This window comes from Myotis lucifugus, unplaced genomic scaffold (assembly GCF_000147115.1).
Source record: "Myotis lucifugus unplaced genomic scaffold, Myoluc2.0 scaffold_167, whole genome shotgun sequence".
Lineage (NCBI taxonomy): Eukaryota > Metazoa > Chordata > Mammalia > Chiroptera > Vespertilionidae > Myotis > Myotis lucifugus.
In genome coordinates, this window is record NW_005871215.1 from 2,677,364 (window position 1) to 2,696,109 (window position 18,746).

The 18,746-nt window shown below is 48.2% G+C and overlaps 1 protein-coding gene across 1 annotated transcript in view; it reads right to left on the bottom strand.

Moving 5' to 3' along the window:
• Window positions 1–18,678, bottom strand: part of TEAD4 (TEA domain transcription factor 4) — a 72,274-nt gene extending 53,596 nt beyond the window's left edge. Inside the window, exons 1-2 of the mRNA XM_023759956.1 lie at window positions 18,483–18,678; window positions 10,520–10,616 (exon numbers count right to left, since the gene is read on the bottom strand). Coding sequence (XP_023615724.1) covers window positions 10,520–10,562 — 43 coding nt within the window. The 5' untranslated portion in view covers window positions 10,563–10,616; window positions 18,483–18,678. The remainder of the gene's footprint in view (window positions 1–10,519; window positions 10,617–18,482) is intronic.
• Between the last annotated feature and the right edge of the window lie 68 nt (window positions 18,679–18,746).

Sequence of the window (18,746 nt, forward strand, 5' to 3'; positions counted from 1 at the left end):
CAGAGAGGAGGGAGAGGGATAGAGAGTTAGAAACATCGGTGAGAGAGAAACATCCATCAGCTGCCTCCCGCACACCCCCTACTGGGGATGTGCCTATAACCAAGGTACATGCCCTTGACCGGAATCGAACCTGGGACCTTTCAGTCCTAAAAATTAGCCTGCTTAAAGAAAATTAGCCTGCTACATTTGCTCAAACATTTAATTGACTCACCCCTAACGCCTTGGCAGAGCCACACCAAATGATTTCTCGGGCCTCATGCAGCCCACGGGCTGGACATTTCCCACCCCTGATTTAGATAGAGGGCGGAAGGCTGGTACAGGCACGCAAACACCTAAGTGCTCAAAGTGTGAGAGTCATCTGGTGGAAGCAGGTACCAGGCACACAGCTCCGCCAAGGCTTGCCTCTGCCCTGTAAGGTTCCCTGGCCCCACCCACAAAGGCCTCAGGACTGTAACACCTGCTGCCTCAACTCCTCATTAGGCCTCCTCAGGCATCTTCTGTCTTCCATTCCAAGTCACTGTATTTCTTGCCAAATAGAGCCAGCGATGTCTTAGGACCAGGGAAAATGTGCATGCCCCAAGGTTCCTAGGAGATTGGCTGCTTTGCTGTAACTCAGGAGACTGGGGAGGAATGGGGAGGACAGGGACCTAGAACCAGAGAGAAGAACCCATCCTCAAGGCAGGGCTGGGTCAGAGCACGGAGCCCACCTCCCCAACACAGTGATGCCTCCCCCTCGCAGGACAGACTGGGCGGCCTGACAATTACAGGAGGGAGGCCTAGCTATTGGGAGGTACCCAGGACACTGGGGGACACAAACATTCTGCTTATCAGAGAGAGAATAATTTTAATGTTAAAGCTAGTAGCTACCATTTCTGAAGGCCCACTCTGTGCCTGGCACTGAGCTAACATCTCCTCTAATCCTCCCAACATCACCTTGAGGTAATCAGTACCACCCCGTTTCAGATGACAAGACCGGAGCTCCTGGGGTGAAGGGCTGTGCCCGAGCCCCAAAGCTCTAAGTCAGCGGTTCTCAACCTGTGGGTCGCGACCCCTTTGGGGTTGAACGACCCTTTCACAGGGGTCGCCTAAGACCATCGGAAAACACATATGTAATTACATATTGTTTTTGTGATTAATCACTATGCTTTAATTATGTTTAATTTGTAACAATGAAAATACATCCTGCATATCAGATATTTACATTACGATTCATAACAGTAGCAAAATTACAGTTATGAAGTAGCAATGAAAATAATTTTATGGTTGGGGGTCACCACAACATGAGGAACTGTATTAAAGGGTCGCGTCATTAGGAAGGTTGAGAAGCACTGCTCTAAGTGGATGAGTTCAGCTCCTTCCCCAGCAAACGGTCTCTCACCTACCACAATGTTGCTCTGATGGCTTTGTCAATAGTTTTGTGGACAAACGGAGGGGAGTGGTCTGAGTCTACAGCATGTGGGACTTAAGTCAGATGTGAAGAGTAACAGGGAGGGGTACCAGACCCTGAATGACCAGCAAATGGGAGCTAGACGCATTTCTCTCTGTGGATGTGAAAGTCTTCCTGACTTTTCTCAGCACACACCCCACTGCCCCGCAGCCTCTGGGGAAGGTCCCAGCTGGGAGGTGTGCAGTTTCCAAGGTTGGTGTAAATAAAGAAAAACCCCAGAGGAAATGTTGCCCTCCAACTTACAGGTGCCATGCCTTGCCAAAAGGCCCCACAGCTAGTTGAAACAGGGACTAGAACTAAACCTCAGCCTTGTACTTTGCTGCTACACAATTACAACTCCCATGACCAGCATCTGGATGCCTCTCAATGAGGAGAGAGTTGGTTCCTAGGATGGAGAGGAGCAGGTGACTGACATGCGTAGTTAAGCAGGTTCCCCAGCCAAAAAAAATTCCTCCGTTTATTTTCATGCCTCACACCTCACCATTAGCGCATTAGCCCTTTGGGTCTTTCATTCATTCATTCAAAGCTGTATATGGAGCACCTACTATATGCCAGGCATTGGGTACCAAGTCACGTATGACATGGTCTGTCCTCAACGCCCTTCAATCTAGTGGGCAACAGGGGTTTAGGGTTCTCTGTGAAGATGTAAATATAGTCGACCCTTATCATTCACAGGATATTTAGAGTCCATATATGCAAATTCGCCTACTCACTAAAATGTGTGTAACCCCTAAATCAATACTTGCAGTGATTTCCTAATCATTTGCAGACATGTGTATGTGCTGAGCAACCGAAATGTAAGTCACACACGTTCAGCTGAGTTTGGTTGAACAAGGCTGCACTCTGCCTTCTTGTCTCAGCTCACACATGGTAAACAAGTGTCCTTTTTGCAATCTACTTAATGCCACGTTTTTTGCACTTTTGTGTTTTTTGTTCTTAATTTTGCTGTTTACAATGGTCCGAAGTGTAGTGCTGAAGTGCTGTCTAGTGTACTAAATGCACGAAGGCTGTGATGTGCCTTATGGAGAAAATGCATGTGCTAGATAAGCTGTGTCCAGGCATGAGCCATGTGCTGCTGGTTGTGACTTCAAAAGTAATAAATCAAAATATATCTATATAATAAAAGCCAAAGAACCAACTAGAAATTAAGCATACACTGACTGAAATAAAGAATATTATACAGACTCCCAAAAGCAGACCAGAGGAGCGCAAGAATCAAGTCAAAGATTTGAAATGCGAAGAAGCAAAAACGGGAGCCTCTCCTGCCTCCGCAACAGCACTAAGGAGCAGCAAGCCGAGCGGTAAGGAGCAGTGAACAGGTGGGTGGTAAGGAGTGAGGGGTGCCAGACTGTGAGAGAGATGTCTGACTATCGGCTTAGGCCCAATCCCCGGGGGGAGTGGGCCTAAGCCAGCAGGGGGACATCCCCCGAGAGGTCCTGGACTGCGAGAGGGTGCAGGCCAGGCTGAGGGGGGACCTCCCCCTCAGTGCACAAATTTTGTGCACTAGGCCTCTAGTCCTATATAATAAAGACCTAATATGCAAATGGTTGTCACACCCTCGTGTGGGGGGACCTGAGGCCGGGCTGGAGAACCTGAGGCTGGGCCAGGGGACCTGAGGCTGCGCTCCCCACCCTGCAGGGCTTGACGGGGGTGGGGCCGGCCTGGTCTGGGTCTCATGCGATTTCGAGGTGCGCGAGGGTGGGCGTGGACTTGACTTTGGGTCCTGCGGCACGCCCCAGACTCTGACAGGAGGGAGATTTTAATACACATTTTACTAACTTTCTTTCATCTCTGACACTTCTATTATAGAGAAAGGGCAAATAGCAATATTAAAATATTTCCTCTAATTAATTCCCTTTTAATGTGCATGGATTTTGTGCACTGGGCCACTAGTATTAAATAAAATGTCTTTGAACAGAGCGAGACATGACTAAAGGCACCAAGATAGCCAAAAGGTGGAAACAACCCTTGCCCATCAACAATGAATGAACAAAATGTGGTTCAGTATATCCATATAATGGAAAATAGGAGGCAAAGGAAAATGGCTGGTTTACAGCTAGAAATGAAAAGAGATGAGACAGGAGAGTTCCCAGGCCAGAGGCAGGCAGTACCGAAGGATGAAGGAAGACGAGGGCAAGGAGGAGAAGAAAGCAGCCCAACAGAGAAAAGGGCTGGGCAGGGCTGGGCCGGGCCATGTACTCAGCTGGAAAAAACTGACCCCCGTGTGACTTTAGAAGGCTGGCCAGGACTTGCTGGAGGCCAGGAAAAGGCCATTCTCAAAAAGTCACAAACCACACAAGCCTAGGTGTCACAATGCCTGAGTTCTCACCACCAGAGCACCCTTCCTTCACTCTGAGTGGTGCTTCCTCCTCTCCTAACAGGTGTAAAGCTCTGCGAGAAGCTGGGGAAAGCTCAGCAGGAGTCTGGTCCACTGTGAAGGAAGTTCAGCCCTGGTCGGTGGCTCAGGTGGCTGGAGCATTGTCCTGTACACCAAGTGGTTGTGGATTCAATCCCTGATTGGGCTCATACAGGAGATGGCTGATGGATGTTTCTTTCTTCCCGTCTGTCTGTCTGTCTGTCTGTCTGTCTCTCTCTCTCCCCCTTCCTCCATCCCTAAAAAATCAATAGAAACATATCCTCAGGTGAGGATTATTTTTTAAAAACGGTTCAAGGTAGACCCTGAATTAAAATCTGCCTCTTCCCAGTAACTTATTTAACCTCCCTAAAGCTTCTGTCACACCGGAGACCCGCCATGCAGAAAGATGAAGGGTTAAGTGAGGCACACAGGTAAATTACGTGCACACAGCGCTTGCACCACCCACTACCCCTCTCTAACCTCTTAGCGTGAAGACATTTATCACATAATATTTCATGACAGAATAGGAATGGGAAGGGGGTGACAGAAAAGAAGGCAAAAAGAGAGCCCCACAGCCCTACCCGGTGTACGATGTGTTGGAACCACAGCCACAGAGAGCAGACCCGGGCAGGCCTGGCCTGGACAGGAGGGGGCTGTGGGGCAGAGACTCAGGCCTGGGCTCAGATCCAGGCTGGGCCTCATGCTGCTCATGCTGGCCTGGTATCCAGTATCCCTGGGCAAGCTACTCCACTCTTTGAGCCTGTGTCCTCCCAAATATAGTCCAGAGGTAATAATGTTACCTCCTCATGGAACTGTCTTTTTTTTTTTTAATTTTTGTGAGTTTTATTATTTATTTATTTATTTATTTATAATTTCACCCAAAGATATGCTTATTTTATTTATTTATTCGTTTATTTATTTTTTAGAGAAAGAGAGAGAAACATTGATCAGTTGCCTCTCACACTCACCCCTACTGGAAATTGAACTGACAACCTAGGTACGTGCCCTGATCCAGAATTGAACCTACAACACTCCAACCAACTAAGCTACCCTGCCAGGGCCTCATGAGACTTGTCTAGACCAGGGGTCCTCAAACTTTTTAAACAGGGGGCCAGTTCACTGTCCCTCAGACCGTTGGAGGGCCAGACTATAGTTTAAAAAAAAAACTATGAACAAATTCCTATGCACACTGCACATATCTTATTTTGAAGTAAAAAAACAAAACGGGAACAAGTACAATATTTAAAATGAAGAACAAGTAAAGTTAAATCAACAAACTTAACAGTATTTCAATGGGAACTATGGGCCTGCTTTTGGCTAATGAGATGGTCAATGTCCGGTTCCATATTTGTCACTGCTAGTCGTAACAAGTGATGCAAGTGTGCATCAGTTAGTCTAGATCTGGTTGGAGATTTCAGATGTTTCATTCTGGAAAAAGGCTCTCCTAACTTAAAAAAAAAGGCTCTCCTAACTTCAAAAAAAAAAAAATAGACCTCCTAACTTCAAAAAAAAATAAATCCTAACTTGTTCTTACCTCGGTCCTCAGGCAGCAGCAGGCTCTGCACAGGCAAGCTCGTGACTCGTCCGATCACACCCGAGACTGAGAGGAGGAGTCGAGAGACAGAGAGAAGGAGGAGAGTCATAGAGTGCGGCGCACATTCCACACATTCGCACTGCGGGCCTGGGACAAGTCGGCTGCTAAGCAACAGGCAGTGGCGGCAAAAACACCCGGCGGGCCGGAGAAATGTTTTCGGCGGGCCACATGCAAATACAAATATTGTATTTGTTCTCGTTTTGTTTTTTTACTTCAAAATAAGATATGTGCAGTGTGCATAGGAATTTGTTCATAGTTTTTTTTTAAACTACAGTCCGGCCCTCCAACGGTCTGAGGGACAGTGAACTGGCCCCCTGTTTAAAAAGTTTGAGGACCCCTGCTCTAGAGGATTGAGTTCAATCATGCTCACAGATACAGGCACAGAGGTGGCTCTCAGAAGGTCTCCTCAAACATCTGTGGTTATTGGAGGGATGGTGGAGGGAGCAAGAACCAGTGTGAAGCAATGACCGCTGGGAAGCAGTAAAGAAGAGAGGAACAGAAGGAATGAGGGTCAACAAGAAGAGAGATAAGTAAATAGGTGGAGAGGAAAGCAGGCCAGTGGGAGGTATCTCAACAGGGAGGGGCCATGGGTGGCTCAGAGATGAAGAGAAAAGGAAGGGAGATAAAATTCTTGAGTAGATAAAGGCCCTAAGCCCTTGGGGTAGCAGAGTCTCTATCCATTCCCCAGCCCCACACCCAAAGGGCCAGTATTCTACCCATCACCTCTCCAGAAGCTGGGACAAGGAAAGCTGCCCCAGCCACTCCCTCTGAGCAGCCAGGGATGTGGGTGTCTGAGGGCCTAGCCCTAACACTTCCAGGAAGTGGGTCACAGCACGTGGGTGTCCACAGACCTCCACGCTCACCCTACCCTGTGGCCTGCCCTGGAGCCACCAAAGGGGCTGATGAAGCTGTGATGAAACAAGCTTTAGGCCCCAGCACAGTGCCTGTCACAGCAGCCCCTCTGAATAGGCTGTGAAAGAAAGGCAAAACAGGCTCCAAGCTCAGCCTTGCCACAAATTCATGGTTCCTCTTGAGCCAGTCACTTCCCTTCTCTGGATCTCAGAGTCCCCACTTCAAAGAGAAATGGTGGGTAAGTAGAATATTCAGTGACAATACGATGAGCTATCAAGCCATGAAAAGACCTGGAGGAACCTTAAAGGCATATTGCTAAGTGAAAACCCATCTGAAAAGGGTACATATTGGATGACTGCAATCATATAACACTCTGGAAAAAAACAAACCGGAAACAGGGAAAAGACCCATGGTTGCCAGGGAATTGAGGAAAAGGAGGAATGAACAGGTGGAGCAAAGGGGATCTGAGGGCAGGGGAACCACTCTGCGTGATACTGTAAGGGCGGATACATGCCATTACACATTTGTTAACACCCACAGAATGAACAACACAAAGAGCGAACTCTGATGGACTTTAGTGTAAGATGTTAATAATAAGAGCAAGTGGGGGAGAAGGGAAGGAACTATCTATACTTTCTGCTTAGTTTTTCTGTAAACCCAAAATTGCTCAAAAAAATAAAAGCTATTAATGTAAAAAACAAAACAAGCCCTAGCTGTTTGGGCTCAGTGGATAGAGCATCAGCCTGTGGACTGAAGGGTCCCGGGTTTGATTCCGGTCAGGGGAACATGCCCAGGTTGTGGGCTCAATCCCCAGTGGGGGCCGTGCAGGAGGCAGCCGGTCAATGATTCTCATCATTGATGTTTCGATCTCTCTCTCTCTCTCTCCCTCTCCCTTCCTCTCTAAAATCAATAAAAATATATTTAAAATAAATAAAAAACAAAGGTGGGGAGAGTAGGTCTTGCATGTTTTTTCTCCACAGGGCCTTTCCTCAGGATTCTAAAATAAAGCAAAATGTAAGAAAGTGCTTCACTTTTAGTAGGCCTGTCCTATGAAAATTCAGATCTCAAAATAGATAACTGAGCCTTTGCCTGACAGGACTTGTCACTGAATCCTGTCAAATGGCGATCCCTCTGGGAATTGACAGAACCAGAGCTCATACACACACGCACAGCATGCCGCTCACCAAATGCTTGTTTCCCAGGCCTGGGGTGGATCTGCCTAATCAGCTGCTCACCCAAAAAGAGACAAGACCATGCCCCACCCTGCCAGGACCAGAGGTGCACCCACATCTGGCACCCATGCAACACAAGCCACTTCAGGTAGGGGCTCTGAGTGCAGGGAGGAGGCAGGCAGGGGCTCTCCGTGCTGGGGAGCAGCCCTCCAGTGCCCAGAGCATCAAGGGGCCTGGGAGCCCACAGGGCTCTGGGGCACCAGCATTAGCAGCTCCAGGAAAGCAGGGCTCCCTCTTCAGCTCTGCCCACACTCCACCTCTAGGCCTTAATCATCTCTGGAAAAGGTCTGTCCCAGGGAAGAATGAAGACTCCAGCATCTGGACAGTGCCACAGCAGTGGACAGGATGGACTGAGCATGAACAAGGGGCAGAAGGAGCACCCATCCTACCCTTGGTCATTTTTCATAGAAATGTTCTTCCATCACAGAGCCACTCTGCTCAGACAGAGATAGACATGAAGATTGAGATGCTCTAGAAGTTCCAATGGCCCAAAGCCCTCAGACCCTTGGCTGAGGTCACCATCACAGAGGACCCACCCTGACCCAGAAAATACATCCCACTGATTCTCTCTTGCACCAGCCACACTCCTACCCAGTGGCTTACCCCTGAAGGCCTGAAAAATGCCCCACCTCCCATTCCAGAATGCATGGTCATCCAGTTTGGAAACAAGGCCATGTAAATGGCTGATACCCAGGCTGGGCACAAGCATTTGTTGTTCTGTATGGGACCAGCCCAACCTGACCCAGCCAGCCATGGGGAATAGACCAGGCACAGCCAGCCAGACAGGGAGATGCCCAGCAAACCATGCTCTATGGCGAGTGCTAAGCCAGGAACAGACTTAGCCAGGGCCTTCATGAAGGCCCTGTTCCTTCCTACCTTTTTCATAGGTCATTCTCTAGGGGTTTCCCCCACCCAGCCCCCTGCCTCATCCAAGTCCCACTTCACCCTTGAAGAAAGGTCAAGGCTCATGACACCAAACTCTAAACCTCGCTCTCAGAGTCCCTCACACACATCATCTTCTTTTGGAGATTTTTTTCCCTAAATGAGTTTTCTCCAAACATTTTTTTTTAATGTGTAAATCACACATCTGATTTACATGCAAAATATTAAATAAGTCAAAACGTAGACAAAAGATTTGGATTGACACTTCACCAAAGATGTTATATGAATGGCAAACACCTGAAAAGATGTTCAACATCATTAGTCAGTAAAGAAATGCAAATTAAAACCGCCATGAGATTTCACTACACACCATTAGAATGGCAACAACAAAAAGAAGCCTGATACACCAAGTGCTGTTGAAGATACGGAGCAAAGGAATGCTCATGCTTGCTGGTAGGAATGCAAACTGGTATACTTTGGGAACAGTTTGGTGTTTTCTTAAAACATTAAACACACACGTGCCATATGGAATACCACTCCCAAATATTCCCACTCCAAGAGAAATGAAGGCCTGTGTTCACACAAAAACCTGGCCATGAATGTTGACAGTAGTTTCACTCATAATTGATAAAGGCTAGAAACAACCCAAAAGTCCTTCAATGGGTGAACGGATGAACACACTGTGGTGCATCCATCCACACAATGGCATACTACTCAGCAAAAGAAAGGAATGAATTCTTGATACGCACAACTTGGATGGATCTCAAAACATTATGCTGAGTGAAAGAAGCAGGCTCAAAAGCTACATACCATAGGAGTCCATCTGACATTCTTGAAAAGGCACAATTGCAGGAGTGCAGAGTTGTCAGGGGATGGGCTTGGGGGAAGGGTCCTAGAGGGGCAGCACGGGAGGGGACCGTTTAAGGAGACAAAAGTTCTGCCTCTTGACTGTGGCGGTGAATACCCAACTATATATATTTGTCTAAATCCACAGAACTGTGCACCACAGAGTAAATTTTGCCGTATGTAAATTTAAAATTACATTTTTAAAAAGTCCTCCTTATTCTGCCCAGAGGGCCCAGCTCCAATCTATCTCTTCCATAAAGACCAGTTATCTCCATGACTATAGCCCTGAAATCACTATTTTTTTCTGTCTTCCCAGATTTAGTCCTCTCTTCCTTCCTCTCTTCCTCTGTCCCTCCCTTGTTTATACACAGCGCAATCAAAACCCTACCCATCCCTGCCCGGCCAGCGTAGCTACCAGTAAGTGGTTGAGCATCGACCTATGAACCAGGAGTTCAAGGTTTGATTCCCAGTCAGGGCATGTGCCTGGGTTGTGGGCTCGATCCCCAGTGTGGGGCGTGCAGGAGGCAGCTAATCAATGATTCTCTCTCATCATTGATGTTTCTATCTCTCCCTTCCTCTCCATTCCTCTCTGTAATCAATAAAGAAAATTTTAAAAGCCACAAAATAACATGTTACTATAAATAAAAAAGTTAAAAAAAAAAAACCTTACCCATCCCACAAAGCTTGCTCAAGTGCCTCCTCCTCTGTGAAGTCTTCCCTGACTCCTCCCAGCTGCATCGGAATGAATCATCTTTACCAGACACCCCCTTGTTTGTGCCTCTAATTAGCCCTTCTTTCATCTTACAGGCTGTCAGTGTTTGCTTTCAGTCTGTCTCCCCTGCTGGATCACAAGCTCGTTGAGGACAGGGACCAGGTCTTCCCTCCACATTCCCCACACTGCAGCTGGCACAGTCCAGGCACACAGTGGGTGCTCTGAGACCACAAAGGACTGGCTGAGGCCAGGTGCAAACGGAGGGAGCTGATGCCAAGAGCATTGGGCTGGCAGTGCTGGACTGGCAGTGCACTGAGTGGTACTTTGCCCTATGTAAATTTAAAATTATATTTTTTAAAAGTCCTCCTTATTCTGCCCAGAGGGCCCAGCTCCAATCTACCCACTGGTAGCCACTGGTACTTCTCCTGCACAAGCAGCACAAAAACTGCCTAAACCTTCAAAAACTGGAAGTGACCTCTGCTCCCTTCCAACATGAGGCCATTCAACTCACGATGGAACATTTCTGAAGACGCTTTTGCTTCCTCCATGCCACCCAGCACCATTCCAAGCCCCAAGCAGAAAGATGTTGGGCGCACACCTGTTGAAGGGCTGGAGCCTCTCTTGTCATCAGGGTGTGTCATTTCTCACTCCCAGAAGGCCCTCTTCGCAGCAATAGCAGGTCAGGTCCATCTGCTCTGAGACAAGTCCATTATGTAGAACTCCCAGGCACAGGCACAGTGAACCGGCAACATCACATGACCACTCTGTGAATGGGTTTTTCCAAGCACGTCCCCAGCCTCTCTTTATAAATTCTAGCTTGTCCAGGGCTTAAGGACCATCTATAAGTGATTTATTTGATAAAAACTTATACAGTGGTTAGTATTTGCCAGGCAAAAAACTAAGCACTTTATAAACAATAACCAGTTTAATCTTCACATCAACCACATGAGGTTGGTTCTACTAATATTATCATGCCCATTTTGCAGAGGAGAAAATAAGACACATTGCAGTTAGATAACTTGCTCCAAAACTATCCTGTCCAAACTTAGCCACTAGCTCCTCGTGGCTACTGAGCACATGAAAAGTGTCTAATTCAAATTGAGATGTGCTATTAAAGTGTAAAAGAATACATGCTAGATTTCTAACACTTTGTATGAAAAAAAAAAAAGGTAAACTATCTCAATTGTTTTAAAGTATTGATTATATGTTTAAAAATATTTTAGGCATAGTAGTTTAATAAAACACATTATTAAAATTCATTTTACCACTTTCTTTACTTCTTAAATGTGGCCCCTAGATGACTTAAAATGATCTATCTGGCTTATGCCATATCTCTATTGGACAGCACAGGTCTGGAGTCTGAGCTCGTAGCCACCACTCCATGCTGGAGTCATCTTCCCCTGCCCCCGCCTCAGGGTGCAGCCTGTCCCTAACACCTGTTCATGCAGCTGGTACAAAGATGATGGGGAGCCAGGCAGTAACTCCCACATCTCCCCTTTCTGTCTCCTCTAACTGCCTGGACCCTGCCCCACCCCACCCCCACATCTCTCAGCCTTGCCTCCATCAGGAATCCCAGAATGCCAAAGTGGGAAAATACCTCCCCCATTGCCTAGTACAATCCCCACTTGCTGCATGTGGAGAAACTGAGGCCCAGAACCACATGGATGACCTAGATGTCATCTGGTCCAATTTCCCACCCAGTGCAGAGGCCTCCAAAGCATCCCTAACGAGTTCCAGGTAATGAAATTCTATGTAGTTCTAGGTGGTACTACGTAGTGAAACTGACTTAGAGCAGATGGAGCTGACGTACTCCTCCTGCAAAGAGGGCCCGCCTTCTGGAAATGAGAAACGACACACCCTGATGACGGGCCGGGTCCAATCCTCATCTGCCCTCTGCTAAGACACTCACAACACCAGCAAGCTGCATACTTAACAGGTCAGGGCGTATCCACCCTCCCAAAGCAGAGGTGACTCCCAAGGTGGCCCGAGCAGCACCGAGCTTAGTGGACTAAGGTTTTCCTTGACACAAACCCCACCACACCACTAGGCACACAGACTCGGTTTAAGGGGCGGTGCGAAGACTCAGATCGACCTGGGTTCAAACTCCAACCCAAGCATTAATCTCTGTGTAACTTTTCTCCTCTTCTGTACAGTAACGGTTAAAAAACAAAACAAACAGAAAACGAACCCTACCTCACAAAGATTAAAGGAGATGATGTAGGCAAAATTGTCTAGAATAACACCTGGTACCTAGTAGGCACTTCATAAATGCTCATTTCCCTTCCCCTTCCTTTGTCAAATGAAAGCCCAAATATGTTTTCACCACAAGAATTGATAGTTCCTATTCTATACTTATATAATTGTTGTTTTGAACTTAAATGCAGGATTTTACACTTAAATCTATTAGATTTTATCTTGAGGAAAGTATACGTGTTCACATTGCTAGATAGCAAGTAATTTTCAATGGCTAAAAGTCGAAAACAATTTTTGAAAGTGCAGTAGGGTACAGTTAAATAAATTAAGGGGAATTCTGCCTGGCCAAGTGTGGCTCGGTGGTTGAGCATTGACCCATGAACCAGGGAGTCACAGTTCGCTTCCCAGCCAGGGCACATGCCTGGGTTGTGGACTCGATCCCCAGTTGGGGGGCGTACAGGAGGCAGCCAATCAATGATTTTCTCTAATCCTTAATGTTTCCATCTCTCTCCCCCTCTCCCTTCATCTCTCTGAAAAAAAGAAACAGAGAATGCACTTAGTCTGTGCCAGGTTTGTGTTAAAAGATAAATTTTAAAAATTAAGGGGCATTCATATAATGTAATCTTATTCAGACCCTGACAATTATGGTTTTAAGTGATTTTTATGACATGGGATATTGCTCACTATATAGTATTCAGTAGGAAGAAAGGAGTATAATTGCAATTATTTAAAATATATAGTTTGCATGAACACAAAACTGGAGAGACCTATACTAAAATACTAACTGTGCTCATCCCTAAGTTGTGGTACTATGCACCATTTTGTTTCTCCTTTAACTTATAAAGGCTTTCTACAATGAGCATGTATGAGCTTTAACAGACAAAACGTTTTTTAATTTCATATTTCTGCTTAATTTCTGCATTCTAGTCAATTAAGATGATTTAGAATCCTGCTTGCTGCCTTAAACACCCACAGAATCTATAGAGGACGAGAGAAGACAGCTCTGAGACATATTGCTGGAGACCTCCCCGCAGGGTGACGTGAGCTCCATTCAGTACCCAGGATAACCTTTCAACCAGGTACCAACCCATCATACTGCTGTATCAGCCAGATCATACTTACTTCTCTCAAACCCAAGAAAATCATTAGACTCAAAGTTCTTACTGAACATTCCTCCACCCAAACTATATTATTTTCCAAGACTTGACAGAGTGAACATGTGGTGGCTATTAGTTACCTCAACTTCATTTTGAAGTCCCCTTAGATTTTTTTTGTTCAAATATCTGGCCTGGAATTTGGGGGACCAACAAGAAGCCTAACAGCCTGACACTTCCAGAATCCCCATCTTGCTACATTGAAGAAATAAATGAGGGCGGCATTTGTTATTTGGCCACTCTTATCTCCGCCCAGACCCTGGAGTGATTCCGTGGTCACTGATACAGCTTCTCAGGACCCCAAACCTGACCTGTAAGAGTCTGGCAACCAGAACTCAAGAAAAGCAAAAGTTGCCCTAACCGGTTTGGCTCAGTGGATAGAGCGTCGGCCTGCAGACTCAAGGGTCCCAGGTTCGATTCCGGTCAAGGGCATGTACCTAGGAGGGAGTGTGCAGGAGGCGGCTGATCGGTGTTTCTCTCTCAACTCTCTATCCCTCTCCCTTCCTCTCTGTAAAAAATCAATAAAAAATATATATTTTTTAAAAACCCTTTTAAAAAAAAAGAAAAGAAAAGCAAAAGCAACTCAGTGTGGTCTGATCCTCTTTCCTCCCACAGTCCTCCTTAACCTTCTCACAAAGTCTGTTCTACCCTCACAAAGATCAAGGCATGATAAGAGAGACTCTGCCTCCCAGAACATTCCACCACCTGCCTCAAGCAGGAATCTCCCCCTGACTGTCTTGTGTCTTCTTGCTCTGCCTGTGCCTAAAAAAAGAAAAAAAAGAAAAAACAATCCCTTTATGCTGTCCAGCTGATCCAGGCCTGTTGCTTCCCCACCCAGAGCTCTGCCCACTGCACAAATTGCCTCCCCAGTCAACTATTACTCAAGGCTCAACGCCAAGATGGAGATCATCCAGGAAGAAACAAAAGTCGCCTTTAATCCGGTCAGAAAGATTCACGCAGACGTCTCAAGGGGCTTGAAGGGAAGGGGAAGACCTGGCTCTGGTAGGGGTGAGCTGGGCAGCGGCGGGGCTGTCAGGTATCGCACACAAAGCCTTTGTTAGTGAGACGCAGAGCAGAATGCTCCGCCAAATAATGGACTCTAAGCAGCTCAGGTTTCACTGAGTCAACAGCCCCCTTCAGAGCAGAGGCCCACCCTATGTGTCATCAGCCCCTCCCCAGTGCCCTTTGCACTGATCCCAACACCCTGGCCTTCCTTTCGGCCGGATATGCAATCCCATCCCCCAGGAGGGTCACCCAGCCTTAGCACAGCTCCCATTTCCTGCCCCTGGTGACTCCTCTGAAGTCTATTGTTCCCATGAAGTTTGGGTCAAAGGAAGCTGCGTTCCCACCCATGGGGGCCCGCCTACCCTCAGCACCGCCAAGGAGCTGGCCCACACCACAGGGAGCCAGGCCCATCCTCTTGCCTTTCCGTGAGCCTGCCAGTATTAAAGGCAGGAGAGGTGGGCACAGATCTTAGGGACTGGAGTTTTAGTGGGAAAGTTTCCAAAGATCCAGTCGCTACCAGCTGAAGGCTCCAGGACCATGTCACACAGGTGATTAGAATCTCCCCAACATCTAAAGGAAAACCCAAAAGTAAGGGAAGAACTGTCCTTTCAGAAAACGTCAAGGCAAAGCTGGAATTAAAACACAGAAGTTGGTGCCCTGGCTGGTGTTGCTCAGTGGTTGAAGCGTGGGCCCATTCAGGGTCACAAGTTCAATTCCTGGTCAAGGGCATGTACCTGGGTTACAGGTTCAATCCCTGGTCCCAATTCGGGGCTCATGTGGATGGCAACCTATCGATGATCGATGTGTCTCTCCCACATTGACGTTTGTTTCCTTCTATCTATCTATCTATCTATCTATCTATCTATCTATCATCTCTTTATGTCTCTGTTTCTATCACTTTTTTTCCCTCCCTCTCTCCCTGCCTCCCTCCCTCTCTCCCTCCCTTCCTCCTTCCCTTCCTCCCTTCCTCCTTCCCTTCCTCCCACCCACCCTCTCTCCCTTCCACTCTAAAAAAAATCAATGAAAAAAATATCCTCAGGTGAGGATTAACAAAAAAATTTTTTTAAATAAATAAAATAAAATAAAACATAGGAAGTGGAGACTGTGCTGCCAGGGACAAAGCCCTGCCCCCACCTCCACCTGGGCCCCAGAGCGATTAAAGCAAGGGGGGGAAGGGGGGTCGGAGAGCAGCTGTTCAGCTCCAATTTCAGAGCTTTAAAGGGAGCTCTCCTCCCAACCCCTGCCAACAAAGGGTCATGGAGGGCAAAGGAAGACAGGCTAGGTAGAGCCATCCCTACAAGCCCTGAATTTCCCGGGACTGACCAGAACAACAGGAAAGTCAGCGGAGCAAAGTGGTGGCCCATGTCCTCCACCTCCACCGGAGAAGGAAAGAAGCCACAGATTAGGCAAAAGGTATTGCTCTGTGACAGTCACTAGCACAAGACTCCAGAATGGAAACCACAGGAGACTGTGATAATCTGCATCCCAGGAGACCTTAGAAAGATAGAGACCTTCTCCACCTGGCTGAGTCATGTACAGACCAGCAAGGAGAATAGAGGGTGCGTTTTAAAGACCTCTTAAGGATCCCTTCCAGAGGTGGCATTCTCAGATTCCACAGTTCTGTGCTTTTTGCTGGTTCGGAGACGAGTATTTCTGCCTCCTAACAACCTTATCTGAGCCACAAGATGACAGACATTATCCAAGTCAAACTGTTACAGCCTCCACACCTGTTAGATGAAGGTGAACAGGGGGTCTGAACATTGGGATCCACAGAGCAAGAGACAGAATGCAAAGTGAAAACAGTAGGTTCAAGACCCAGGTCTGCAACTTATTGGTTGTGCAAGCTTAAGCAAGTTACTGTCCCTCGAGGGGCCTCAGTTTCCCTGTTGTTATTTTTAAAATATATATTTTTATTGATTTCAGAGAGTAAGGAAGAGGGAGAGAAAGAAACATCAATGATGAGAGAATCATTGATCAGCTGCCTCTTGCACACACCCTGACCAGGGACCAAGCCCACAACCCGGGCACATGCTCTGACCAGAATTTTACAGTGACCTCCTGGTTCACAGGTCGACACTCAAGTACTGCCAGGCCAGTTTCCCTGTCTTTAATATGAGGGAGCTAGATGCTGAAATTAGAGTGCCCAATAATGTTCAACAGGTTTACCCTGCGGTCAAGGCAAAACTGGAATTAGAACATAGGACTTGGAGGCCCTGTGGTCCCCTGTGACAAAGCCTGTCCCCACCTGCACCTGGCCCACAAGCTATCCTGGTTCTAAAGCTGAAGAGCATGGTACAGGGCCTGGCCTATAGTAAACGCCCAATTCAGGTTTGCTAAATAAACATGAACGAACAGGGCAGGGTCTAGCAAAGGATGTTCAGAGAAGTCCCCAGGAAAAATGAGGTTCCATGCTGAAATAAGTTGGGGAGCATTGGCTACTGAGTCCCCAGGAAATGCCACGCACTGTGCTAGGTACTTTGCAAACATTGAAATTTCACAACAAACTTTTTGGGTATTTATCAACTAACCCCCTCCCATATTACTCATCAGAAAACAACCTGAGAGTCTCAAACATAGTGAGGTGATGGCCAGCATTGTACACAGGTATGTCTGACCATGAAACCTGTACCCTTTCCACACTATCAATGCTGCCTTTAGAACAGACACCCTTGAAGCCCCGGCCACACACCTGGCCTAACCAGGTAAGAGTGAGGAGGGTCCCACCAGAACATTGGCATCCTCAGGGTGCATGGAGGAGCAGTGACCAGAGTTCCCATCCCAATGAGAGCAGTCTTGTTCCTTCCTTCCAAGAAACCCTAAAAAATATGCCCACATCATCATGTTGTGGGAATGCAGAACCCTTGAGGGCAGGTCTGCCTGTGTACCCTAACCCCCACCCCACATACTATGTCATTTCCCCTGCCCAGTTCACTCCTTGAAAATGTTTCTGATAGTAAAACTCCAAATGGAGAGAAAACTGAAAGCAAAGCAGAAAGAGATGAGTCAACGGAGACACCCAGGGGGTCTCCTACTGCTCAAATAGCGAATCAAAGGCAGCCCTTCCCTCCTATGCTGGCACTGCAGCATTCAGGAAATGTGCCAGTCATTCGCCTTGCTGCCACAGGAAAGTGTCGGATGGTCTAGAAAGCTGTAAAGAATTAAAGGTTCATCCATTTGACTGCACGGGCAGCTCCAAGGAGAACTGGACCACTAGAAAGTAGCTGTGGCTGGCATACATGGATTCCTCTTTGTCCTGGGGGCCAACTTTAAAAGTGTTGTCTATACAAGTCTCCAGATTCAAATGGTCTCCTCCCCATAATCTCCCCCAACCCTAATGATCAATAACCCACCCCATCAACAAGTGACAAAGATCTCAACTTCCTTTAGCCTTCTACCAACTTGTTCTCTGCCGTTCCAGGCAAGAACAGAACCCCCTCTCCCTCAGAAAGACAGCTTCCTTCCAGCTCTGCCCGGTCCAGGCGAGTGGTGCCTGGGGGCCACAAGCTCCAACAATCGGAGACACTGTCTCTGGCCCACAGTGACGCAGGGAGGAAGCCCAGTCATGCCCCAAACCAACATCCTCGCAGAAAAAGACACACTCAGAAACACAGTCCTCAGACACTCACACTTTCAGACAGACAGCACTTTTCTCACGTGGAAATACGCTCAAACAAATACACCTACTAGGCCAGATGGACTCATGTGAACAGATACCAGCCTCACATACACGCAAAGCCGAGACAGGGCAGTCAAACTACTTCACATGAGCTCACCAGAACCCTTCACACGTCTGTGCGCAGACAGGGTGTTACCGAGAAACGTTTGCTTTGGGGCTCGGGAGCCTCCAGTCCCCATCAGGGGCACAACAGGCTTCTCAGCCCTGCAGAGCAGGGACCTCAGGACCGGTCCCCTTTGCCCTCCCAACGCTGAGCACTTAACCAACACGCCTACCTCCCAAAGGACCCAGCAGGGTAAGAGGCGTGGGTGCTGGGCCTCTTCCATCGCCGGGGTCCTCGGTTCTGCCTCTGGTCTTTTCGGCTCCCCACGCCCCCTTTCCCCAGCGCCCCTCGCAGCTCGCCCCGACCCTGCAGTCCGCAGAGCCTCCACGTGCCCGCTCTCCCCCGAGTCCGTCCGGGTCGGAGCGCCTCGCGCGCCCCTCGCCCCGACGCAGGCGGAGGGCTGCCCCTCCCTCGCCTCCCCGCGCCTTACCGGTACCAGAGTGAGAGGAGGCGCGGCGGCTGCGCTAAGCCAGGTCCACGGAGTCCGTCCCGCGCGCCAACTCTGGAAGCCGAGGCCCCGCCGAGTTCCCGAGAGCGCGGCGCAGGCTCTGCGGGGACGGGAGGGGGTCAGCGCGGAGACCCGGCCCCCGCCCGCAGGCCGCCCCGCTGGGCGGAGAGGAAGGCGGGGCCGCGGACCGGGCCGCCCCGGCGCTCCCGAGCCCAGCTCGCCGCCACCCAGCGGCTCGCGGAGCTG